This window comes from Anopheles nili, chromosome 2 (genome assembly GCF_943737925.1).
Source record: "Anopheles nili chromosome 2, idAnoNiliSN_F5_01, whole genome shotgun sequence".
Classification (NCBI taxonomy): Eukaryota; Metazoa; Arthropoda; class Insecta; order Diptera; family Culicidae; genus Anopheles; species Anopheles nili.
In genome coordinates this window covers 20,214,275-20,237,971 of record NC_071291.1, presented here as the reverse complement: position 1 = coordinate 20,237,971, position 23,697 = coordinate 20,214,275, and the positions used below count along the sequence as shown (strand labels likewise).

At 46.9% G+C, this 23,697-nt stretch overlaps 8 protein-coding genes across 9 annotated transcripts; 4 read left to right on the top strand and 4 right to left on the bottom strand.

Moving 5' to 3' along the window:
* Nucleotides 1-1,615: 1,615 nt before the first annotated feature.
* On the top strand, nt 1,616-3,478 carry LOC128720476 (WD repeat-containing protein 37). Its single transcript, XM_053814146.1, has 3 exons — nt 1,616-2,003; nt 2,079-2,940; nt 3,103-3,478. Exons 1-3 carry the CDS (start codon nt 1,616-1,618, stop codon nt 3,476-3,478), a joined length of 1,626 nt encoding a protein of 541 aa, XP_053670121.1.
* Nucleotides 3,479-5,781: 2,303 nt separating this feature from the next.
* On the bottom strand, nt 5,782-10,626 carry LOC128731596 (polypeptide N-acetylgalactosaminyltransferase 16-like). The gene is made up of 4 exons (XM_053824727.1): nt 10,334-10,626; nt 7,396-7,679; nt 6,796-7,327; nt 5,782-6,724 (listed from the first exon to the last, which is right to left on the bottom strand). Exons 1-4 carry the CDS (start codon nt 10,624-10,626, stop codon nt 6,076-6,078), a joined length of 1,758 nt encoding a protein of 585 aa, XP_053680702.1. The 3' UTR covers nt 5,782-6,075.
* Nucleotides 10,627-14,087: 3,461 nt separating this feature from the next.
* Nucleotides 14,088-15,986, top strand: LOC128721299 (galactose mutarotase-like). 2 transcript variants are annotated; one of them, XM_053815038.1, is made up of 3 exons: nt 14,088-14,930; nt 15,307-15,642; nt 15,717-15,986. In XM_053815038.1, the coding sequence occupies exons 1-3, from the start codon at nt 14,205-14,207 to the stop codon at nt 15,969-15,971; spliced, it is 1,317 nt and encodes a 438-aa protein (XP_053671013.1). In that variant the 5' UTR covers nt 14,088-14,204; the 3' UTR covers nt 15,972-15,986. The 2 variants fall into 2 exon arrangements, with proteins under 2 accessions (XP_053671013.1, XP_053671014.1); XM_053815039.1 differs by having other exon boundaries at nt 15,307-15,646; nt 15,787-15,986.
* A 128-nt stretch (nt 15,987-16,114) lies between these two features.
* On the bottom strand, nt 16,115-17,530 carry LOC128731608 (uncharacterized). The gene is made up of 2 exons (XM_053824743.1): nt 17,144-17,530; nt 16,115-16,972 (listed from the first exon to the last, which is right to left on the bottom strand). The coding sequence occupies exons 1-2, from the start codon at nt 17,528-17,530 to the stop codon at nt 16,115-16,117; spliced, it is 1,245 nt and encodes a 414-aa protein (XP_053680718.1).
* A 1,161-nt stretch (nt 17,531-18,691) lies between these two features.
* LOC128731399 (glutathione S-transferase 1-1-like) lies at nt 18,692-19,451 on the top strand. The gene is made up of 2 exons (XM_053824517.1): nt 18,692-18,826; nt 18,905-19,451. Exons 1-2 carry the CDS (start codon nt 18,692-18,694, stop codon nt 19,415-19,417), a joined length of 648 nt encoding a protein of 215 aa, XP_053680492.1. The 3' UTR covers nt 19,418-19,451.
* Nucleotides 19,452-19,681: 230 nt separating this feature from the next.
* LOC128730508 (glutathione S-transferase 1-like) lies at nt 19,682-20,643 on the top strand. Its single transcript, XM_053823558.1, has 2 exons — nt 19,682-19,837; nt 19,915-20,643. The coding sequence occupies exons 1-2, from the start codon at nt 19,697-19,699 to the stop codon at nt 20,587-20,589; spliced, it is 816 nt and encodes a 271-aa protein (XP_053679533.1). The 5' UTR covers nt 19,682-19,696; the 3' UTR covers nt 20,590-20,643.
* Nucleotides 20,644-20,826: 183 nt separating this feature from the next.
* LOC128721776 (glutathione S-transferase D4-like) lies at nt 20,827-21,720 on the bottom strand. The gene is made up of 2 exons (XM_053815568.1): nt 21,540-21,720; nt 20,827-21,482 (listed from the first exon to the last, which is right to left on the bottom strand). Exons 1-2 carry the CDS (start codon nt 21,669-21,671, stop codon nt 20,979-20,981), a joined length of 636 nt encoding a protein of 211 aa, XP_053671543.1. The 5' UTR covers nt 21,672-21,720; the 3' UTR covers nt 20,827-20,978.
* A 374-nt stretch (nt 21,721-22,094) lies between these two features.
* On the bottom strand, nt 22,095-22,850 carry LOC128721214 (glutathione S-transferase D5-like). Its single transcript, XM_053814941.1, has 2 exons — nt 22,719-22,850; nt 22,095-22,646 (listed from the first exon to the last, which is right to left on the bottom strand). The coding sequence occupies exons 1-2, from the start codon at nt 22,848-22,850 to the stop codon at nt 22,146-22,148; spliced, it is 633 nt and encodes a 210-aa protein (XP_053670916.1). The 3' UTR covers nt 22,095-22,145.
* Between the last annotated feature and the right edge of the window lie 847 nt (nt 22,851-23,697).

The following is a 23,697-nucleotide window of genomic DNA, read 5'->3' as shown; positions in this document are numbered from 1 at the left end:
AACGGAGCGCATCCAGTAACCTATCGAAAAATGATCAACATACGCCAACTTACTATAAGGAACGAATGAACAGATTCGAGTATTCCATGAAAGAATTGCAAGAAGATTTTCTTGAGTTGAAAGCCGCTATTCGTTCCCGTTCTAAATCCAACGTATCGCGAAAAAATGATATACATGAAACACGTGATGTTGATAGCCCGATAAAATTTGTTATGACGATCGTACATCCAAAAAGCACAGCAAATTAATATCGTTTGCTGCAAAATCTTCTACATGGCCCAAAGAAAAACAAAAAGTGTTTAAAATTAAATCATCTGCTTCATAATTTGCAGAAATAAATTCAAAGCAAATCAGCAGCCGTTTTGTTCAATTTTCAAATTATCACGTGTTATAAGTGTTGAAATCGATTTTATTAAAATACATTTTAACCTGTGTATGATATTCGGGGAGAGACACGATACTGTAGTCATACAAGAATTAGATAATGTATTTTTCATTTTATAAAAAAAAAATTGTGAATTATGTATTAAATCTTCTTTGCTTGGTAAAATTTAAATTACATGTTATACATAACATACTATTTCCATTAAGCATGAATGGAATATCATTACATACGTAAAATTCTCGGTTCAACATTCTATATTACAAGTAATGGAAAAGGATCTCTATTTGAACATGGTTTAGCTCACATAATAAAATATTTCAAATGTTTTTTTTTAATAACCTAAGCTGTAAGGAATTTGAAGAAGGTGACATTTGAAAATCTTCTGACGTCTCTTATGTCAATGCGCGGGTGGCAAAATGTGTGTATAATATTGTTTTGGAAGGTATGTTATGTTGTTGCGTGAATTTTGTTACTTTCTTCATTTAATACTAAATTAAACTCATTATCATCGATTACAACATGCAGATAATCATCGGACAATTTGCTTACGCTAGAATAGGTTGATAAGAAAACTCCATGTTTTCCAATATAGAAAGCGGGCTTCAACTGCGCAAGGAGGAGAAGAAAATGATACCAATGTTCTACGTCGACTAGAGTGCACATAACACCGTAATAACAACACCCAGCTTAAAGCCAGCTAAAGTAGATCTAAAGTTTGTTTCGAATTGATCTCGCAATAGATATTAATTTAAATGCGACCCGCGTGAAGGTTCAAGAAGCCCAATCCCTTATCTTCGTTGCTAATCCCCTCGAGATAATAAGTAAAAAATACCAGTGTGTTTGCGTCCGTGGGAAGAATTAATCGGTCAAAACCGGACATACTGCACGCTGAATACGGCTGGCGATTTCGAAAAGAAAATGTTTCTTTAAACTGAAACCGGCCAAAACGGAATTGATTTATAAATCTAGTGACCTTCTGAGTAGCTGTGTGTGATAGTGCTAAGTGACAACGCAAGAAAACGCTGAGAGGGAGTAAAATTTTGCAGCTACCTTGAAAAACTAGCGCCTAGTGACAACGACGGGCGGTAAGCAATCGGTGCAGATCCCGAGAGACACACGACGCATTTACACTTGCATAACGACGAGAGCGCTCGTGCAGCGCAACGGTTGGTGGTGGCGCACGGAAACGGAATAAGGCACCAGCTCACTGTGGCGGATTCGATAAAATCGATGGCTTTGGATTTGCTCGGTCGTCAAAAAATGCCCCTAGATGCATCCTCGTCGAAGCAACCCACGGTCGCATCGTCGGCTGTCACTGGCGGTCCGGCCGGAATCACAGGATCCGGCGCCAGCGTTTCTAGTGGAGGCGTTGGTGTCGGTGTGGCAGGAGTTAGTGCTGGTACAGGCGTTACCAGCACGGTCGGAGCAGGTGTCAGCAGCACATCCGTCATGGGAAAACAGCTTACAGCAAAGCGTTCGCTAAAGCTTGGCAGCCTGGCCGAAGACGTTATGCCCATGTCGCTCGGTTCCGGAGAGGAACCATTCCGAGCACGGCTGCACCATTTGTTTTCGCAAATTGAAAAAGAATTCGAACAACTGCATGCGGAAAACATGAGCCGTAAGTATATTTTCGATGTGTGTTTGACCTAGTGCTTGATTTAAAACTATTCCTTCCTTCAACCGTGCCTTTCAGTGCGAGAGAAATTGGAAGCCGTCGCCGGTACTCCGCGCGATTCGACCGTTGGCGAAAGGCTCCCCATGCAGGACGCATTCGAGGTGGATGGATCGGTGAACAAAAGCTTCAAGTCGAAGCTAGGCAGCGCGGGTAGCAAGGTAAAGGCCGGCCACAAACTTCGCGCACAAACGAGCCGGATCGTATCCAGCTTCAAGGCGCAGTCCGTAGTCAGCTCGCTGGTACGTGAATTCTGCGGGCACAAGGACGGTGTGTGGCAGGTCAGCACAAAGGCAGGCCAGCCAATAATCGGTACTGCTTCCGCGGACCACAGTGCATGCATCTGGGGCATTGATACCGGTCGCTGTCTGCTGCAGTACCAGGGCCACAGTGGCTCGGTAAACTCGATCAAATTCCATCCAACGCGCGACATCGTATTAACGGGCAGCGGTGACGCCACCGCACAAATATGGCAAGCCGCCGTCAACTGGGAAGTTCCGGCCAGGAAGGGTCACTCTTCGGAGGAAGAGCTCGACGATGAGGAAGAAGGACCGTACGAGGAGAAGGAACGCATCGATGTGCTGCGGACGCCATTGTGCGAGTTTTCAGGCCCGGGAGGACACAACTCAGTTGTGGTGGCTGCAGACTGGCTACCTGGTGGAGATCAGGTTATAACGGCCAGCTGGGATCGTTCGGCCATCCTGTGGGACGTTGAAACGCGAGAGCCACTACATCCGCTGTATGGGCACGATCACGAGCTGACACATGCTTCGGCGCATCCGAGCCAGCGGCTAGTGGTGACTGCTTCACGCGATTCCACCTTCCGGCTGTGGGATTTCCGCGATCCTATTCCTGCGGTTTCAGTTTTCCAGGGACATACGGAGTAAGTGAATTAGAAACTATTATGAGTAAGAATTTCACTGGTTGTGACATTTATACAACTGATATTAGACTCCTCGGTCCGCACAGTTGTTTTTCGGAATGTCGCTTGCCTAGAGTTAGTTTTTCGCGCTCGCGAATATAACCTGTTTCATTCTTTTTGCAGAAACGTAACATCAACAGTATTCACCCGGGACGATAAAGTCGTGTCCGGATCGGATGACCGATCAGTAAAGGTATGGGAACTGCGGAACATGCGCTCGGCTCTTACCACCATACGTACGGACTCGGCCGTAAACCGGCTAGCTGTGTCGGCTAGTGGCGTGATCGCCATACCACACGATAACCGCCACATCCGGCTGTTCGATCTGAACGGGCAACGAATCGCCCGATTACCACGCACCAGCCGCCAAGGCCACAGACGCATGGTATCGGCCATGGCTTGGACCGAGGACATCAACTCCAACTGCAACCTCTTCTCGAGCGGTTTCGATCGAAGGGTGCTGGGATGGGGCGTATGTTTGCCACCGAAGGACAACTAAGTCAGAAAGGAAAGCAACCGTTTTGTTAACGTTTTGCAGCGCGTATCGTTCTAATTGTTTTGTTTCTGTTGTTTGATTTTCTTGTTTAATTGATAATGGTTGTTTCTGTTTTTTTTTCTGCACTGAACAACATTGCCACCTATTAATAACGGCTGTACGGTTCGCACACAATAAGCGTCTCGACAGATGCACTGCACCGCACATTGTGTTGCGTCCAAAACGAAGGAATTGTTGCATTAGCATAAGCTGTGTTCCCTTTTCCTATCCATACATGTATGCTATCTGCATAGAATTTTGCTTCTCATATCGTTTGCTTTGGGAAGCCTAGTTTTGTTTTCCCGATAAGGTGGCTCAAATGAATCTCACCGGCACATGGGTTTAAAATGTATTATCTCAGCACAGGTTGAATTATTCCATCGCAGATCTGTATTTTAAGGAGCGCCATCTAGGCAAATGTTTTACGGAAGGTTTGGCACACGACAGAACTAAATGCCTTCACATAACAATATAGCATATAACACCTACTTCCACATCTTCTTCGGTTAGACGTAATAGTTGAGATAGAACCACTGAAACACAAAACTAAATAGTCAATGTGCACAGGCAGCTGCTGTAGCTGCTATAACTAAAAAGAAATCGAAAATCCAAACTATATTTTAATCTTCAACGGTTTTTAGGTACGTGTGGGTATTAAGGGCAAGTACAGAGCTCGGGTACGGGTACATCATGTTTAGTCAGTGCTTGGCAGGGAACGAATTGTTAAAGAAACATATGATGCAACCACATCCTAGATAATGTGCTGTTTGATAACCTGCAACGCACGGAGAAGCGTGTCTGCTGAACAGTAACGTAAAGTGACACAAAAGTACTGCGATGGTACTGCTACAATATATCATCATCACAGTAGAATGTGACCTGGTAGCTACCATTCGATTCAATTGTGTTGGGTTTCAAGCATGTAACAGGATGGGAAAATGTTTCGAAGTATGGCAATGCTCGCGGGATAACATCATTTGTATGCTGCGGTGTTATCGAAGCATAGTTTCTGTGTGTTAAAGCAGCTGAGCGTAAACGACGCGTAATACGTGGTAGGGATGTAATAAACAGGATAATGCCAAGCACGCACTCTCAATACCAAATGTATGTAAGGACGAGATGGTACTCAATTCAATTGTAATCTTGTGATGTAGGGAGATAAAAAACACTCACGATAAAAGGAATTACCACCTTCGAAATGTGTATTTGTTCTGTGTTATTTTTGAGAAAGAAATTCGTTTTACATTAGTCAACGGTTCGATGATTATGGTTGATGAATAAATATTATTGTACAAAATTTCGGATTTTGTACATATGTACATAAATATTTGGTATCGTATGTGTGAAAGGACAATGAAGGACCCTTCCGAACGACGAGTCCTTTCTTTCGATGCAACGGACTTGGCTCGTTAGGCTCTGGTGAACTAGTTATACTACTAAAAAGAAGCCGATTTATCGAGATATTTATTGTAAAAATAGTTTAAAAAATCAAAACATAAATTATTGAACTGAAATTTTACATATTCACTTACAAATGAGCATTTTCTCTAAAAAGAGGAATAAAAATGATTCAAATCCCCAAAAACTTGCATGCAAGCACCTGGAATCGAAAAATATCGTGGCGCGGAGAAGATTTTCGACGACAAATTTTGCTGTCCAAAACCGACTTTAATACCAGGAGAACATGACTCAAAGAGGTTGCTTCGTGCCTGGTACTGTTGCCCTATCAGTGATCTCGCTCCCACGCATTTGCCAATTTGGAATATCAGCTCACTCCAGCGGTATCGATACCGTTGATCCATATCGCCGCTCTTTTCGGCGCGTGAGTAAGCGCATCCTATCCCTTTTCGCATTGATCGCTCGTTGCTCTCATCCGCCTTGTTTAGTGCCACCGCTTTCGAGGGGATTTTTGCACCGCAGCGGGCAACGATAGTACCAGGCGATCATGCATGCTGCTCATCGCTGATGGGGCTGTCCCGCTCATTCATCGATCGGTTAATCGTCTCCCACCGCATTGATATGCCGCTCGGCCATGATACTTCCCAAAGGTTCCTTCCCCCTTTTCTTTTGGATAAATAAAAAATATGGCGACTACAAAAGGCAACTTACCAATGTTATGTACTCTGTTACAAATTTCGACAATATAAACGCATTGAGATGTTTATTTGTTTCCATTCTTTTCTAAACCATATGCAATATTCCTCACGAACATTCCTCTTTGAGATAGTCGATTGAAAAATAAAAACGTTCGGTGAAAGAGAGTGGAAAGTATGATAACAGTGAAGAGCAACTCTGAAATTAAAGGAGTTTTTCAAAATCGAACGAAACCTTCTAATTTTTGTCCGAAGAAGATGCAGCAGATGTTTATTAGAGTGGAGGAAACGTTCAATGACCAGCTATTTATGATTTTCTCACCCGGAAAATCCCGGATTACTGAATAGCCGAATTGACCTCAGATATGATAGCGATGAAAAAAGAACATATTATAATCAAGGAAGGTTACAGTTTAATTCACTATATACAAAATTTGGCATGCAGATAATTAAAACAACCCTGCGGCTCTACGCTAGTTGCTGTACTTCAACCGAGAAACTCCACAACTGGGACGGTGCGCCTCGCCGACACTCGGACGCACCAACATCATCCCGGACTAGACTCTCCAGGCACATGCCACTGATCTCATGCACCAGTGTGCCTCCCTGACGGTGCCAACGTTGCCCTTCATCAGTCGATTGTACGCCATTCTGCTGATAGCACCGTTCCGTCAGGACGAACCCATGGCGCACCGTCAGACAAAGCGCCCGTTCCGTGCTCAGCTGGCCGGTGATTTTATGCAGGGCCCACTGAAACAGCTCTTCAGGACGATCCGGATCATGGCCACCGCACTGCAGCAGCGTCACCTCGTTCTCGTTCGGTCGCTTGTGGCCACTCAACAACCGGCCCGCGGCCATCGGGCGTATGTTTGGTTTAACCGTGAGACACCGTTCACCGTGCCGCAGCTGCCCAAAGGCCACATTGTGTTCGTTCGGTAGCCGCAGATCGAGGAACACGTTCTGCAGGTACCAGCTGAATTTACGGCAGTTCAGCGCACGTCGGAGTTCCTGCTGCTCTTGTACCGGTCCCGCATCGATAGCCATCGCTTCCGGACGGGCCTCGTAGAAGAAGTTCTTGAACTCATCCATCCAAACCAATGCCACACGCTTCGTGTTCCTAAAATGGGAAAAGACGCGTTACAGTGGAACCATCTGGAACCTTTCCAAAGCAGCCTTCTGGTACCTTACCGGAGATACGTTAGGTGGCTACCGTCGGGTGGAAAACTGAACGGATGCTTTCGCCGGAAAACGTGGCCTATACGCGAGCAAGGCACCACCTCCACGTGCGCTCCACACAACCACGCCTTCAAGGACATCTCGAGGGATTCGCCACCCCAAACATCCATCCCTCGATCGAACCCACCCAACTGCTCGAACAGGCTTTTCGCCACGATAAAGATACCACCCGAGATGGCTGGGCTGTAAAAGGGAAGCGATTCATCGTGCCGGCGATGTTCAAACTCCTCCTCAGCGATCGGCAACCAGCGGAAGTGTAAACTCCAATCAAAGCCACCTCTCAACCGTGCACTGTTCGCCCGGTACTCGAACGTGTGCGGATCGATAATGTCGATCACTGGGCTTAGGATAGCGGTCGGATCGATCGCAAGTCGATCGAGCAGTGGCTCCAACCAGCCACGATTCACCTCACAGTGGCTGTCCAGGAACAGGATGTAGCTACCACCGGCGTACGTGGCACCCACGTTTCGGGACCTTATGAGACCTAACCGGAAAAGACAACTCTGTGTGAGTGAGAGTCAGGACATTCGATAGCGAGGTGTGTACACTTACCCTGCCGTACGGAGTTTCTGTAGTACCGCACGAGCGGGATTTGGGACAGCAGCTCGAATCCACCCTGTGGCGCGTCCTGATCGTCGTCCTGCTGGACGTTCAGCAGGACACCGTAGTCGTCGCTGCAGTCATCGATCAGGATGATTTCGTGCAGCAAATCGTGCGGCGTGCGCTGGAGAATGGTCGCGATCGTGCGCAACAACGTGGAGGCAGCTTCGTTGTGGAACGTTATTATCACAGACGTGGTGTGTCCTGGGGTTGAGAGGTAGGTGCGTTGTTGGCAGCTGAAAATTGAGGTGAAAATGGACTGTGTGTTTAATGAGTGTGTTGGCGCTTTGTATTGCATTTGTGGATGTTCCAGGGACCGAACCATGAGGATGGCCTTCTGAGAAACGAAGAAAATGTAAATCACAAACCACCCGCGGTTGCTTCTTGCGGTAGTTGATAAAAGAACCGAACCATTGGCACTTCTGATGAAACATCTCGAATGCTTATTTGAATTTTATCACCACCGACTTAGGGCGGCTCCAAAAAACGATCGGTATTAATGCCAAGCTGTGCACTTAACTGCTGGTTTAGAAAAGCCAATCATGCATGTTTGCTGAGTATTCTGGGTTTCGGTGATTTACAGGCTTTTTTTAAATCTAGAGCTGGTGTTTTGTAGCTCGAATGGAAAGAAGAGTTTTCTAATGTGAGTGAAATCACGAGCATTTTAATGACACTTGCTAACGTGCTGTATCATAAGCAGTGACTTGTGATTAGTTATTTTTTGTGACACAAAGCGTGCTCATGTATAATGGAGTTAATTTTTAAAGGCTCATAAATCTCATGAGCTAATTAGGCACAACGGTGTAATAACCATAGCTCTATTTATATCGCATCTTTGGTGATAATATCTACAAATATAATTTCGTATGGTAGTTGAACAACATGAACAGTTAGTTTAAAATATAGAGATGTATATTATTCAATTGTATAACATAAAAAAAACCTTCGAAAGTTGAGCTCCACAGAGCAACTTGAACAACCAATGGTTTACTTTAAACGATGCACTTGCAACGATGAATTTAAATTACCAAAAACCAATAAAAACGCTAAATACGTAAATTCAATGGGAAAAAGACAAACAATCATTAGCCAGCAGGGTACGTGCAGGCTATGTAAGGTACTGGAGGCAGTTTCATTTAAATTACCGCTCATCCTCAAACCAAGTCACATCCGACAGCAGTTTTCGATGAAAGCCCATTTGTTTGAAGGTTGCGGCTTTGCATATTGATGAACGGAAATTAATGACGCGATTAAAAAAATGACCTTTGCCATCACTAAAATGCGAGACCCTTCGAATACGTTAATTTTTTTTGTTTTGTACCGTGAATTGCATACAGAGCATTTTCGGTCTGGAAAACGACGAACCCCTTTTCTCGTCTTTGAAGGTGCATTTCCTTCACTTATTGTTCAGCTAAGCTATTGATTTTTGAATTTTGAAAATTCCAAATACAATATTTTGGTCCCGCAAGGTAACGCATGTTTGTGCATCACGATTCGCTTAATAAAAATGGATTTTCAATGACATATACCCCACTGTTTCGTAGTTAAGGAAAGTTTTAGGTCTTCCGTTTTTCCGCCAAAGTACCAAACGTACGCTTCTCGTACGAGCCCAAAGCATTTGGTTTCATTCATATGGTATCGATCGATCAGATTATGACACCTAGCATTGTTTTGGGCAGCTTAGTTATAGCTTTAGTTCCATTTTCCCTCGTTAATAAGTAACAGTATGCCTACTAAAGTAATCCAAATGTTTCAGCGAATTGGAACCGCTTGCTCCCTTGGCCAGTGTGGCTTAAAATCACTGCTCACAATTGTCGAAAAAAAAAAGCATTAGCAACCCTCTCTCCCGCTATGTTCTATCGAATACCCTCCAGAAGACTCTAGAATAAAAAAAAACGAAATCAACAAAGCAAAAAGTTTGCGTAAATCGCTTGCTAATCTCAAACGGGTGGCGTTGATTGGAAGTAATAAACGAAGCTAATACGTTCAACGATTCGCGCGACTTAACTGTTCAAGTGCGTTTATTTCAACCAATAATTTAACCTATCTCAATCCCCGTTAACCCGATTACCCCTGACGGCAGATAGCGGCACACATTTTTTCGCTTTTTATTTCCCAATTCCCTCCCCCCCCCGCCCCCTTCATCCTCCTTGTTTCCTTTCCTTTTCTTTTTTCTTCCATGGCCACCCGCCCGCCGTCAATCAAATTCGATGAGTTGCCGCGAAACACACTGGGCGCGCATTTCTTTGCTGCGAAAATAAATGCCAACCCCGCGACTCGCTCCCCCCCCCCCTCGCGAAAATGGGCGGTGGGGGGGAGGTCAATAACTCCGAAGGAAATGACTCCCCCCTTCGGCAACGGGGCGCGATCCGTTCCCGCTGATTAGCGGAATGTCTTAGCGCCCTACGCGATCCAACCAGCGCACTTGACGCTAGCCCTGAGGCTTTACCAGGGGGTGGGGGGGGGCGGTGAGGGGGAGGATGCCTGCGATTGAAAGGGGGAGGTAGATTCGCCGGACGCACACGATTGTTTACAAACGAGCTCCAATAAGGCGACCAGGGACTAGGGGGGGCTTTTTGCCGGCGCTAGGTTCAGGGGCTATCAACTAGCTTCTTATTTTTCCGTGGAATAGATTAGGTGTTAAGCTTGCGAATCTCTCGCTACTAACCGATACTAAGCACCGATATGGCCAGGAAATTTGGACGAAAAAAACAAACAGCACGTCCTTCGATTGGAGGAAATTCACATTCATTGCGCGCAACAGGTTGCTGAAAGCCGGCGTGTAACAGCGACAATCCATATTATTAACATTAACCCACTCGGAGCTTCACAAATCGGCTCCCAAAGCCCTGTGATCGGGAGGGATTCCATGTAACCACCCAGTACTTACTTCGGATGGCGCGTATCTGGAACAGACCGTTCAACGCCGATTCGATCGCTGGCCGTACGATTGAAGTGATGCTGCTCGAAGGAATTGCGCAGGTCCTCCTCCATCACCGGGTGTACCCAGGCATGCCAGAGACCACGCAGGATTGCCAGCCCTCCAGCACCGGCTCGCACTCGATCCACTCGCCGTCGCACATGCCCACCACTCGCCAGATTCAAATTAATCCAGCAACACAGCAAAACTCCACCGACGACGATCAGCAGAAAGGCGAACGGTTTCTTGCGCGGCAGCTTCATCGCGGGCAGGACATTGTGGCACGAACAGAAGGGATGTATGTGTGTGAAGGGTGACAAAAGCCACTCGAAGGGGTGTCTCGGCGTCTTCGACAGCACGACAGTCCGTTGCAGGCACATCAATTTAGACTAATTTCGCATATCGGATGGCAGGACACTACAATCGGCTGTCCCGTGAAGCATGTCCCTTCAACGACTGCCCGTGGCGCATAAGCATAAGCCCTCCCATGGGGGTGGTGGTGGATTTTCGCGCCTTTGATTCTCCGCGCTCGCACACACGCACTCGCACGTTGGTTATCAATCGCCGGAGTCAGAACCGCTCAATAAACACACGCACGTCGGGTTCGCGATAAGGTGCCAAGTCCCTGTAGAGGTTACACTGCCTTGAACAACGCCCTCGGCGGCAACTGCATATCGATTTGGGGGTGGAAAACGGCCGTCTCCGCCGTTCGAGCTGTTGCAGCCACTTATGCACCAACACCACGTGGCTTTTCCTTATTCGCGCGTTCGCGTTTTTTACTGGACCTGCCTTTTTCGTCCGCGAAACGCCACCCGATGGAAAGGCAAAACACACACGCACACACACACACACACAAATCTAATCACGCTAAGCTCCCTACCTTCCCGGTAATCGATGGCCGGGGACGGGAAGACGATCGAAAAAAATAAAAGAAACCCGTGAGTTTACACACACGGCAGATTTCAGCTCAAGGCCGCGCGCGTTGGTGCGTTTTTCCGTTGGCGTATCGTCCCGGGGAAGACTCTGGCGCCGGTTGCTCGGTGCCTTCCGGGTGGCTCGAGTGTTCACGGAGTGCGTTGTTTCCCGGACAACTTGTGTTTGTCTTCCTGCGGTGAATCGGCGCGAACGAACACAACGACAGGAAAACGGCGCGCGCGCGCGTCCGGCGTGGTCGGCAGGTTGAAACATTATGCGCTCCCGGTGTTGCCGGCTTCTCGATCGCGTAACTGCTTTCCGGTGGCCGTGTCGTCTACTAACCCACCTCGGTGGACCCCAACGCGGTGACGTTTCTCGTGCTCGCGTGTGCTCTCTCGCTCTTACTCTCGCGCGGGTGCCTGCGCGCTCGTTCGCGAGCTGTTTAATCATAGTTCGGCGCGTGCGGGAACCGCTGTTCGGATGATCGGTTCGGATTAACGCGCACTGCCCCCGAGACGCCCCGACGGGCGCTGGTGTGAGTTGTCTTTTTTTGGCTCCAGCTGATTAGCCCCGAGGCTGGGGTTTTTTTTTTTTGGGGCATCAGAAACGGCGATAGGCGGACGTACACCAGCAAACGCGCCCATGAAGCCAATGTCATTGCTTTTGAACCATCCCATCTCCAAGGGCCAAAGCAACCACGAGTGCCAATTGGTGTAGCGATTATTATTTCGGTGCGCCTCTATGATGCAGAATCGACACACGCACACACAACCCGGCACGTGGACGTAAATGCGGCACCTGTGTACGCACAAGTTGTGCAAAAAGTTGTACCCCAAGGCCACGCTCCGATTGTGCGTTTGTGCTTGCACGAACGAAGGGTCTTATCTGGGTTCATTGATGAAATTAAACCGCCCCCGGCGTGAGCGTGTGTGTCGGAGGATGTAATGGCGCCACCATGTCGACGTCATCACACTCTCCCCTATTTAGTTGCAGCACCCGACCGACGTTTCACGTTGTTCGATCGGCCATTTTCGCCTGCGCCAGCGTGACACGTGTTTGCTGTCGTTGATTTAACACCAGCTTGCAGGTTGCTGAGATGCACCAGGCACATTTGTCCTATCGATTTGTCGATCGTGGTGGTGCCTTCCACTTGCAGGCTTCGTTGCGTGTGTATTTGACAAACATACACCGTGAGGACGCAAGTCCACGTTAAGCGAACGGTTGGCAAGGTGTAAAATTGATTTGCACACCGTTGCGGCCTTCCTGTTGATATTTTCGGCTGGTTCGGTTCCATGCATTCCCATTTGTCGATTACCGTGTTGATTTACGGACCCCTGTTGACCGAAGCGATCATGCTGCAATACGTGGTCAGGTCTTTGCGTAATCCTCACATTGGATCTTTTTTTTTTTTTGAAAAAGGTCCATAACCGTCCACCCAACCGTTGTGTGTGGATTTAAGGGTGTGTTTTTTTGTTCTTCTTCTTTCTTTCACCAGTCGAATTTCGTTCGCGACTTTTCAGGTTGCGCAAATTTGCAAGTTTGCTCGCGTTTGCCAAAGTCTGGATGGTTTTTTGTTTTGTTTTGCCATGTTTCGTCTTCATTTTTGCCGAACGCAGTAATTGCTTCCGGGTGCAGATTTTTTCCATGTCGATGGTGCCCCGTAGGGGTGGAAGAAAAAAAAAGAGATAAAAAAAAATAGCCCGAACTCAATCATTCAAGTTTCTGCCGATCAAACGCACGGTTTCGCGTGTTGAAAAAAGCATTTTCCCGTTCGAAACGCTCATAGTCGAGTTCCGAGAAGACTGCCTGGCGATACCGCGATCGTTCCGTGGGGGTGCGCAAATTACGCATTGTGCGTCCCCGGCGCAATTGTTTATGCACTCGGTCACGTGATTGCTCATACCCAGCGTCCAGCGTGCATGTTTATCCGGCGGCACCCAGCTATTTGCTTCCGTTTTAGCACGTAAATGTTTATGCGATGTGCGGTGCGAGTGCCTCCCGTAGCCGTAAGCCCGGTGAAACGCACTTTCCTGGTGTTCGAGCACATTGTACGATGTATTGAAGGCGAGTAATCCTCAACCTGTCTCGGGCAATGTTTACTCCGGTGAAGAAAAGAACAATTTTTCGCTCCGGTCCGGAACGCTACATCTGGTAATGTGAGATCTGCTATTAAGACGCTTCCTGGAGTATTTTGATGGATCTATCTTTTAAAAAGAAAACGCGACAAATGAAAAAAGGAAGTAGAATACCCGAAAAATAGCTCGGAGAGAGTCATTTATTACGCTCAGATATGTTTCCCAACATAATATCTGTGCACAAAAAATACCTGTTACAATTGCATATGATTGCCATTGGCTTGGCTCACAAGCAACTGCTATATTGTGTTAAGTTGACATAAATTTAATCATCCTATAATCGCTCAAACGATTGTGCGGTCGTCGCAGAACAGCAACGAAGCATAAGCAAAAGTGCAATAACTCCTGTGGTCAACCGCAGAAGAAACAATTACCACCGATTACTGGGCGCTCATGGATAAGGCAACTGTCTGGCGCGCAACGAACTCATACTCTGCTGGTTGCGATAAGGGTTACCGCGATGATGCTGCTGCACACACACTCAAACTTGTCTGACAGCAAGCCACCATCAAACGCTATCAACATTGGGGGTCGATTCTGGGGCAAAACAAAACACTAATAAATACCGCCCTCAGCAGGCTTTGAATTGGCACTTCAGCTCGTTCTGGCGCTTTTGTCGTTTGTCAAAGAGTTTGTGTTGTTTTTCTCACGTTTGCTTACCTTTTATCAGGTCCTATCTGTTGCTGCAAAATTTCAGTTTGATAAACACTGCCGAGGGATCGTTGAAGCGCTAAAAACACAGAACACGGTACGCTGTTTGCGATACTGCCACCACACGAAGATTGATAGTGATGAACTCGAGCGTGGAAAAAGTTGGTTCCCCTGACGGTAGCATGATGTCGGATGCGGCAATTACGATCAAACCGATGGATAGTACAGTGGGCCAACGTGGATCACTTACGGAAAGCTACGAGACGGTCGGAGGATCGGTCCAGCGGGATGCAGTAACACTGACCGTGGACGGTTTCGGTACAGTAAAACATCCAAAGACGGGCACGATCGAGACGGTGAAGCGGTTTACATGGCGAAACAACCACGGAATGTCCGTGCAGGTGATATCGTACGGTGCCATCATCACCACGATGCAGGTGCCTGACCGTACTGGCCGGATCGACGACGTGGTGCTGGGTTACGATGACATTCCCGGATATCAGACGGCGAACAATCCGTACTTTGGCGCGACTGTCGGACGCATCGCGAATAGAATCGGTGGTGGCAGGTTTACGCTCAACGGGCAAGAGTATCAGGTGACGAAGAACTTCGACAATCGGCACCAGCTACACGGGGGTAAGGTTGGTTTCGACAAGTACAACTGGGAGTCGTTTGTCGATGGTACGGTGGTCACATTGACGCACACCTCTCCGGACGGCGATGAAGGATACCCGGGCACGGTGATGGTTAGTGTGCGGTACGAGCTAACGGAGGATAACCGATTTTTGGTGTTGTTTAAAGCCGTGTCGACCAAGCCTACTCCTATAAACCTAACCAATCACTCGTACTTCAATCTGGCGGGTCATGTAAGTATTACGGTGATAAGCACACGGCACGCGATTTTCATGATATCACTACGTAGCAATTAATTTTTTACAATTAATATCAAAAATTGTACCTTTTTATTCTTATTGTCATGAACGAAACTTAGATTTCCAAATGAAAAAAAAAACTATTTTCTGCATTTCACTCGGTGTGAATTTTTGATGCTCATCTTTTTCAAAATGCGTGTTGTATCCAAAATATACTAAAACTAAAAAGAGCGCATCTTCAGTCTATGCAAGAAATCGATACGGTTTGTCGTTCGTTTGAAATAGAATTAAAAAGATTAATCGTCACCAGCATTACAGCGTGATCACTCCACGCGTATCAAAATATACAATTCACTTTTTGCTTACACAGGCGACAGGACACGAAGAAATCTATCGACACATCGTTAGCATCAACGCAGATAAGATTACGGATACGGATGCTGACTCAATACCGAGCGGGAAGTTTATCTGCGTTGGTGGCACACCGTACGATCTTCGTATTCCACGCGAGCTCGGTCCCTCAATGGCAAAAACGACCGGTGAAGGTTTCGACGATAACTTCTGCATCACCAAAGGCACCGAGCAGGGTCGCACGTTCACGGCACGTGTCGTTCATCCTCATAGTGGCCGAGTCCTCGAGGTGTACACCGACCAACCGGGCGTACAATTTTACACGAGCAACTTTATGCCGGATCCCAACAAGAATGTAAGCACATCACGATGGCCTGGGGGTATTTTTGAGGCCCGTTGTAACGCAAAATATGTCGCATTGCATTTCAGATTCGGCCAAAACCGATGAACGCCCCGGAATATTACGACGTGACTCGCCTAGAACCGATCGTACCTGAAGGAACTCGCGATCCTCCGATTCGTGGAAAGGCCGGAGCCAAATACTGCAAACATGGTGCCTTTTGCTTGGAGACGCAAAATTTTCCAGATGCGATTAACCACGCTAACTTCCCTTCGTCAGTGCTAAACCCTGGCGCGGAGTACGTGCATGAGGTAGTGTACAAATTTGACCTGTTGCGTGAATAAAACAAGGTTCCAATCACGGTGACAATACTGGTACTGATGCAATTGAACTTATGCGTCTAACTTATGTATATGATCAATCTTACATACGGGTATCATTTCGCGTAAAAACATATGGACGAGCAGCACTCAGCACTCGTTTCTAACTAGCACGCATCGTCCGCGTCAATTTCACCAGATTCCTTCCAGCGTTCTGCCTCACATCTGGGCGGCAAACGAAAACGAAACTCCTCAGTAAAGTAGTCGTACACCTTCTCGCCCATGTTTAGCATGTCGACCGCGAGCGTCTTTTCGTCTGGTTTCCACTGACGATCCGATGAGCCAGCAAACAGCTCCATGCGTAACAAAGCCACCATCGACGGGTTTAGATACCTTTTGATGTTGTTAAAAAGCTGTGCCTTCGTTAGTTGTGGCCCTTTTTCCATAACAACCTTTGGCGGCAGCAACATGTCGCGCGAGGAATTGTATTTTGGCTCCGGACGATTTACAAGCTCTTTTACGAGATCCTTCAGTTCCGCAATTTGCTGACTGTTCTGTTCCAGCTTTTCGCGCAACTTCGGATCAATAACGGGAACGGTCATCTCCTTTCGAGATGGTTGCATTCCGACGTGAGCGGCCGGGATTGATACATCTTTCTGAGCTGACACCGCAGAAGTATCTTCGGTTGTTTCGGAAGATTGTTCCTCGTTCTGAAGGTAAACCTCGTCAATGTCTTCTACTTCGATCATCGTGCCACTATCATCTGTAGTTATATTGTTACTGGACGATGCGATCTCCAATGTTGAGATTTTTGCGTTTTGAAGCTGTGCCAGCCTCGTTGTCCTTAGTCCAGTGACTCGTGGTGTTACTCTATGACGACGCTCTGCTCCATTTGGAGTAGTTCTAATTCGTATTATTTCGCACGGCGTGTCTATACTGTTGCTTATTAAAGATTGTGAGTTCAGTATTTTAATCTTCTTCAGTTCCGGTTCGTTCGGCGAATCGTGTGTGGCGTTCGATACGATCTGTTAGAATATACGGGTAGAAAATACTGCATTTTACATAGTCCTCGTATTACCATAGTCAGTAAAAGCGAATAAACCCTTTACGCTTTTCCGATAACTCCAGTGTCGCATGTATCACATTTAACTGCCTGTATACGGACGCAAAAGAGTATAATATCAAAATCAACTTACTTTTAGATTGGACGGCGTTACCGAGTACGGTGGTGTGGCTTCCGGCGCAGATATTGCTAGGGAATTGTTTTCATCTTCCCAATGGTATTCCTCGGTTTCTACATTAAATATATTTCCATCTGGTAACAGCATTAATCGAGGAATGGCTGTCTTCGTGAGGCGATCGCGCAAATCGTTCATAAACATTTTTCGCTCAAAATGCTCCTGACAGACAACTTTGTTGCAAAGCTTATCTGTTGGAAGTGACAAAAATTCGCTACGTTCTGCGTTTTTTACCCATATATTCAATCGTCCTGGATCTCGCACGGGAAAGCGAAAGTAGTGCAGCTCTTTACGCGAAGAAGTAGCATTTTCACAACTACGAAACGTGCAACGACAGCCACCCATTGTTTAGATATTTACATCAACCAACGGAATATTGATGTGTTTAAGGAAAGTTGAACTGCGTGCTGTTTTCGTGATGATGCTGAAAATCTCGTTCAAATCCACGGTACAGCGATAACACAGCTTCACTCCAACTGCACTACTAATAGAGAGCTGAAATTGTTTGTTTCCTCTCGTTGTTTGTTGAGTTTTACTACAAAACGTGTATGTTTCAATGCACTTTCCAGAATTCACGGTATATTTGTTGATAACTTTTATGCGTTGCTTACAATTTGTTTTCGTTTTTGAAGAGCGAAACCGCGAATTCGCTGACAAGCGTCTGTCACAAGGCATTCGAGCAGTTACGGCTTGTCAGCTAAATCTTCGAGCAGATTTGGAAAAAACTTAAATTTTCCCGGGAAAACATTGAGATGAATGGACAAATCTGAAAGTAAATATAATTTCTTGCTTATTGTTCTTTATTAACAAAATTTATGAACTACTAACTTTTCGTTTTAACTGAACATTTGACAGATTCGGAATGCTGAATATTTTTCCCTCCTGTTTTAGGTCAATGAGACTTACAAGATAATGCTATGCCGCTAAACACGCTATATTGCAGACACACAAAAAATATCATATCGTAAAGAATTTCAGCAATAAAAACAGATATCGATAACCCATCTGCACACAACGTAAATTGATGAATCAATTAATAAACCAAATATACGTTGTGTTTTGTCCACTACGTAGCACTAAGCGGCGGTCTTCTGATACAGAAACAAACTGGGTGAGGTTCTGAAACTGTTCGTAAATCAGTTAAGCTGAGGAGTAATTCACTACAACTTTGTTATAGTAAGACTATGACATAGTAATTCTTACTAGTAGCCATAACTAATATAGGTTACAACATTAAAGAGAGGTTGTTTCTTAAAATGCGAAACAATGAAGCTGATGTTCCACCATTGTAGGAGATGAAGAAGATGTGACATATTTTTCGATTTACCGGTGGGGCTATGCTGCTGCTCAGACATTTTCAATGCTAGTAGATTACGTAACCAAACGATAACGCTGATAACGATTGAATTCATAAAAGTAGTTAGTTGCCTTAGATAGGGTGGCATTTTCGTTCAGCAGCTTTCCCCAACTGGTTGAGTGTTTCTCGCGGAGCAGAGGTTTTTCGCAATGGATTTCTATCATCTTCCCTTGTCGGCTCCTTGCCAGTCCGTTCGTTTGGTAGCCAAAGCCCTTGGTTTGCACTTAAACTTGAAAGAGGTTGATCTTTCAAAAGGAGAGCACCTTAAGCCGGAGTTCTTGAAGGTATGTAAAATGGAGTCCTAACCTACAAGTGGTAAAGTTCGGTTTTGATATTGTTCTCTATTGGCTATCAAAATACAGATCAACCCGCAACATACCATCCCGACGCTGGTCGATAACGACTTCTCCCTTTGGGAATCGAGAGCGATCCTCACGTACTTGTGCGAAAAGTACGCCAAAAACGATAGCCTCTATCCGAAGGATCCGAAGAATCGCGCCGTAGTGAACCAGCGGTTGTACTTCGACATGGGAACGCTTTACCTACGGTTCGCCCTAACGTACTACCCGGTGGTGATGCAGGACAAAGAGCTGGACCCCGAAAACGTAAAGAAGTTTGACGAAGGGCTTGAATTTCTTGAAGCTTTCCTCGACAAGACAACCTTCGCCGCCGGTGACAGGCTGACCGTGGCCGATTTGGCTCTTTTGGCAAGCATCAACACCTTCGAAGTGACCGTTGGATACGATTTCAGCAAGTTTCCAAACATCCAACGCTGGTACGGAGTGATGAAGGAATCTGTTGCCGGATACCAGGAGATATGCGTCGAAGGAGCTACCCGTTTCCGAGACGCGTTCAATTTTGCCAAAATTCAGTGATCGTTCGGTGAACGGACGCCCACAATAAAACGGCTTCAGCTCCTTGCAAGAACAGAGGTGACACGTTACAGTACAAAAGCACATCCGAATTTCAAACCCACATGGCGGTTGATCAACAGAGCTCCCAGATTACGTACGTACGCGATTAGATAAGATGACCGAAGGTGGATGACAAACAGGAGATCCGTCCACGCACCAATCAAGGTTTGCCAAGCTGGTCGACGGCATTTTATCAGTTGTTGTTGCAACGTACCTGAAAGCGAAAGCAAATCGGCAGGCATGCCGCTCGTCCTGTACTACAACATAATATCTCCGCCCTGTCGAGTGGTGTTGTTGTTTGCGAAATGGTTGAAGCTCGAGCTAAACCTTATCGAGCTGGATGTGCTGAAGCGCGAGCACTACAAGCCCGAATTTCTCAAGGTAAGCAGTAGTAGTAGCTTTTCGGAACAAGCGAGAACCTTTGCCTGACCAGCAGTTTCGCTTCGCTTCGTTTGCAGTTAAATCCCCAGCACTACATCCCCACGCTGGTGGACGGTGACGTGGTGGTGTGGGAATCCAGCGCCATCCTGATCTACCTGGCCGAGAAGTACGCGCAGGACGACACGCTCTACCCAAAGGACATTGCGCAGCGCGCGAAAGTTAACCAACGGTTGTTCTACGACATCGGCACGCTGATGCGAAGTGTCACCGCCTACTACCATCCCATCCTGATGGGAGGCGAAGGCAAGCTGGAGGACTTTAAAAAGGTAGAGGATGCCGTAGCGGTACTCGATCGGTTCCTGAACGGCAGCCGGTGGGCTGCTGGGGAGCATATAACTGTGGCGGATTTTGCGACAGCCGTCACGATCGCTGCCCTGGATGGGTTGCTTAACTTTGACTTTAGCGTCTACCCAAACGTACACCGATGGTACGAGCAATGCAAGCGAGACCTGGTGGGATACACCGACATCACAAAGGAAGCCACCCAAAAGACCCAAGCGTTTCTGGAACGATTTCGAACCATGCGTGCCAGCGAGCTGCAGTCCCATGCCCAACCGGAACAGCAATACACGGAGTTGCGACCGCCAAACCGGCGAGAAAGGATTTATGAGCCCATGGGAGCCGTTGCTGCGAAAGGAGCTGAACTTGGGAAGGATATGGACGATGCGCGCGAAATGGCCACTCACGATTAACGTGCTCTATTGCTACCGATACGACCGATTGATAGATCAATTGGACCCGGCAACGTCACGGGCGAGCGTGATTCTAAAGCTTCCGTGCAATCGGATACCGATGAGGTCAATAAAGGTGGCCAAAGCGTGCCAAGTCTTATCACCCGCACAAGGTACGATGTACAATGCATTTGAATGTTTTTTTTTATATATATATTAGCAAACATCATTTATTGTCCATCCGCAGTCGCGGTTATCGAGCCTTATCTTATCTCTACGATAGATACCGATTCGGTGATGTGCAAGTCACCCTAAAGGTGTGCAATGGGGCAGAATACAGCTATGCTGATGTCAACAACACTTCTCAGATGTCTGCTGAAAAGCTGTCGCAAGAGTTAGCTGCCGAAAGGCTAGCTAAGAGAGGCCAGCAAGGCTTGCAGATCGGTTTCGATCCGTTTACGCATCGCCTCAATGTCCGGGATGTGAGTTGACGTCTGTTTGAACCACCGAGAGATGTTCGGGAACGGAACCATATCGTACTGCATCATGCTGAGCCCGCAAACGCTGGCAAAGATGGAAAAGTCCGCAATCGTCAGCTTCTCTCCGGCAACATACGTGCTGCCGGTGAGAAACGTCTCCAGCAGCTCGACCGCACGTTGCTGTTTGCTTTTGTCCTCTTCCGGGATCGGTTTGTTGCGCATATGCCGCATCAAGTTCTGCAATGTTTGGTTCCGCAGTATGCCACTGTCGAAAAACAGCCGCTGGTTGACGACCGATCGCTCGGCATGATCCTTCGGGTAGAGGCTATCGTCGAGGCCGTATTTTTCCACCAAATAAATCAGAATGGCGAACGATTCCCACACCACGTGGCCGTTGTCCACCAGCGTCGGGATTGTGTGTTGCTGCGGGTTGACCTAAAATCGTGCCGAGATGTTAGCAAAGCAACTCTTCTTGGTGGGCTTATGCCTTACCTTTTTGAGTGCCTCGAAATCAACCGGATCGTAGATACTGATTATTTTGTGATTCAGCTCAAGGCCCATGTGTTTGGCGAGAAACACCACCGGTTGGCAGGGCATCGAACGAATGTGGTAGTACAGATCCATTGCGTGCTGCGTTTCGAACGTTACTGGAAGTGGTTGTTCGTGTACCAGACCTGCTCACCTATCGGGTGCGGATGTGCGTAACAATCGCGTAGCGGAAAAAAACTGACAATTCAGCCACTACTGACTAGCATTTATCTCTGTTTGGTGGAAGTTAATTAAAGAATGAACTAATACGAACACGCTCTGATAAGCCTTCGGTGGAGTGTGTATGCCATTTACTAAGGGTGTAGCTGGTACACTTGAACTAAGTGGCAAACGCTCACTATCGTTTGGTGTAAAAATTGTAAATTTATATATTTTGCAAAAATTAATACTGACGCTACTGTTCGGTATATCTGTACTGCATCGCAAACATAAAGGGGAAGATGTTTTGTAATATTTTGTTGGTGTATTCTTTTTTATCATCAAAATAAGGTGCTAAAGAACGCTTATCTTACACTCTGTTTTCAACAATCACCGAAACACGAAGCCTTCTCACTTTCGGCTAGCCATGAACGCTTTCGTTGTCTCATCAACATCCTTCCGGAAGTCCGCGTAATCTGGCAGTTCGGCCGTGACTCGAGCCACCCACGCCTTTATATGCGGATACGCCTCCAGATCGTACTTAAGCCACCCAAGAGCAGTGACGGTACCAAGCAGACAAATATCCGCCACGGTCAGATGAGCCGCCGCAGCATACGGCCGCTCGGTGACGAACTGCTCCAGCAGTTCGATGGCTTGCTTCAGCTTCTCCTGCTGCTCCTCGGTCGGTTGCTCCTTCTTCATCACCGTGTGGATGCAGGCGATGAGCTGCTTGTAAAGTGTGCCGATGTCGAAGAACAACCGCTGGTTAACGACGGAGCGCACCTTCGGATCCTTTGGGTAGAGCGTGTCATCCTTGGCGTACTTCTCCACCAAATACAGCACGATCGCGTACGATTCCCACACCACGTGGCCATTATCGTCCAGCGTCGGGATGGTGTGTTGTGGGTTGAGCTGGAGAAAAAGGAACCAACCCCAGAATGCCGGTCAGGCCCAACGTGCACAGCGTTGCGTTGTGTTACGTACCTTTGTCAGGGCGTCCCGTTCGACCGGATCGTGTACGTTCGTTTTCTTTAGGTTCAGCGTGATGCCCAGCTTTTTCGCGACCAGGATCGCGCTCTGGCAGGGCGGTGAAACAAGGCTGTAGTAGTAATCCATGCTTTGAGATTGGTACAAACTGCTCCGTGCTCTTAATTTGCGAACGCGTAACGCCTAACTACGACTGACTGAAGCGCGGCGTCGAGTTTCCCGGTGGTTTTATGGATGGGGACGCATTTCGTTTGGAGCATAACTAACACCAGCGTTGGCATGATCGCGGGCCATGATGATGTCAGAGCGCAACAGCACACCAACACTTGCGAGGTATGCCGGTGACGGTGGCCTTCCCGCGAAAAGGGTTGGTTCCAGCATGACTGGGCAAAATATTCGCCGCTTGGCTGAGGTAATTTTTTTTTTGGCCAACAACAATTACCACCGCCTGCCCTGGTGCGTTGCCGAGCCTCTCGTTAGTTTGGTTTTGGCTACTTCACCGTGATGTGGATAGAAAAATCATCTCCGATTAACGAATGGAAAGTGATCACGGTGGCATAAGTATATAGATGGGTTGCTTCATCATTTAAGCGTTGTGTGAATCATAAGTTTAATTTATTATCTGCTATTATCGTTGCACTTTGGCGGACGTTACCGTCTGTGATATCTCGTCCACCTGACATGACTGATCGAGGACTGATAATGCACCCAACGAATAGGTGTGGCAAAATGACGATATCCCTCACCAGATATCTCTGGTATCACTTTCGTTTTTATTCTTCTTCTACAGACCAGACCAGATAGAAATGTGGTACATGCACGTTTTCGGTTTAGTTTGAATTTATTCCTTTTTACAATCACTCCTTACAGACACAGTTTGCTGCATGCGATCTATTTCTAAATCCACAACGTTAGCAATTAGGGACAAAAGCAATCGACTGTGGTCAGAGTTCATCACTCCACGCGACACATTACA

What these genes read in the sequence shown, in the direction of transcription:
- LOC128731608 (XM_053824743.1), bottom strand. Translation starts at nt 17,530, where the DNA reads ATGGGTGGCTGTCGTTGCACGTTTCGTAGTTGTGAAAATGCTACTTCT. An exon ending in TAACGCCGTCCAATCTAAAA is followed by an intron (nt 16,973 to 17,143) that starts GTAAGTTGATTT and finishes ATATTCTAACAG; the next exon opens with ATCGTATCGAACGCCACACA.
- LOC128730508 (XM_053823558.1), top strand. Translation starts at nt 19,697, where the DNA reads ATGCCGCTCGTCCTGTACTACAACATAATATCTCCGCCCTGTCGAGTG. An exon ending in ACAAGCCCGAATTTCTCAAG is followed by an intron (nt 19,838 to 19,914) that starts GTAAGCAGTAGT and finishes CTTCGTTTGCAG; the next exon opens with TTAAATCCCCAGCACTACAT.
- LOC128731399 (XM_053824517.1), top strand. Translation starts at nt 18,692, where the DNA reads ATGGATTTCTATCATCTTCCCTTGTCGGCTCCTTGCCAGTCCGTTCGT. An exon ending in TTAAGCCGGAGTTCTTGAAG is followed by an intron (nt 18,827 to 18,904) that starts GTATGTAAAATG and finishes ATCAAAATACAG; the next exon opens with ATCAACCCGCAACATACCAT.
- LOC128731596 (XM_053824727.1), bottom strand. Translation starts at nt 10,626, where the DNA reads ATGAAGCTGCCGCGCAAGAAACCGTTCGCCTTTCTGCTGATCGTCGTC. An exon ending in CCAGATACGCGCCATCCGAA is followed by an intron (nt 7,680 to 10,333) that starts GTAAGTACTGGG and finishes CTCAATTTTCAG; the next exon opens with CTGCCAACAACGCACCTACC. An exon ending in AGCCACCTAACGTATCTCCG is followed by an intron (nt 6,725 to 6,795) that starts GTAAGGTACCAG and finishes TTCCCATTTTAG; the next exon opens with GAACACGAAGCGTGTGGCAT.
- LOC128721299 (XM_053815038.1), top strand. Translation starts at nt 14,205, where the DNA reads ATGAACTCGAGCGTGGAAAAAGTTGGTTCCCCTGACGGTAGCATGATG. An exon ending in ACTTCAATCTGGCGGGTCAT is followed by an intron (nt 14,931 to 15,306) that starts GTAAGTATTACG and finishes TTGCTTACACAG; the next exon opens with GCGACAGGACACGAAGAAAT. An exon ending in TGCCGGATCCCAACAAGAAT is followed by an intron (nt 15,643 to 15,716) that starts GTAAGCACATCA and finishes ATTGCATTTCAG; the next exon opens with ATTCGGCCAAAACCGATGAA.
- LOC128720476 (XM_053814146.1), top strand. Translation starts at nt 1,616, where the DNA reads ATGGCTTTGGATTTGCTCGGTCGTCAAAAAATGCCCCTAGATGCATCC. An exon ending in GCATGCGGAAAACATGAGCC is followed by an intron (nt 2,004 to 2,078) that starts GTAAGTATATTT and finishes CGTGCCTTTCAG; the next exon opens with TGCGAGAGAAATTGGAAGCC. An exon ending in GTTTTCCAGGGACATACGGA is followed by an intron (nt 2,941 to 3,102) that starts GTAAGTGAATTA and finishes TTCTTTTTGCAG; the next exon opens with AAACGTAACATCAACAGTAT.
- LOC128721776 (XM_053815568.1), bottom strand. Translation starts at nt 21,671, where the DNA reads ATGGATCTGTACTACCACATTCGTTCGATGCCCTGCCAACCGGTGGTG. An exon ending in ATTTCGAGGCACTCAAAAAG is followed by an intron (nt 21,483 to 21,539) that starts GTAAGGCATAAG and finishes GCACGATTTTAG; the next exon opens with GTCAACCCGCAGCAACACAC.
- LOC128721214 (XM_053814941.1), bottom strand. Translation starts at nt 22,850, where the DNA reads ATGGATTACTACTACAGCCTTGTTTCACCGCCCTGCCAGAGCGCGATC. An exon ending in AACGGGACGCCCTGACAAAG is followed by an intron (nt 22,647 to 22,718) that starts GTACGTAACACA and finishes CTTTTTCTCCAG; the next exon opens with CTCAACCCACAACACACCAT.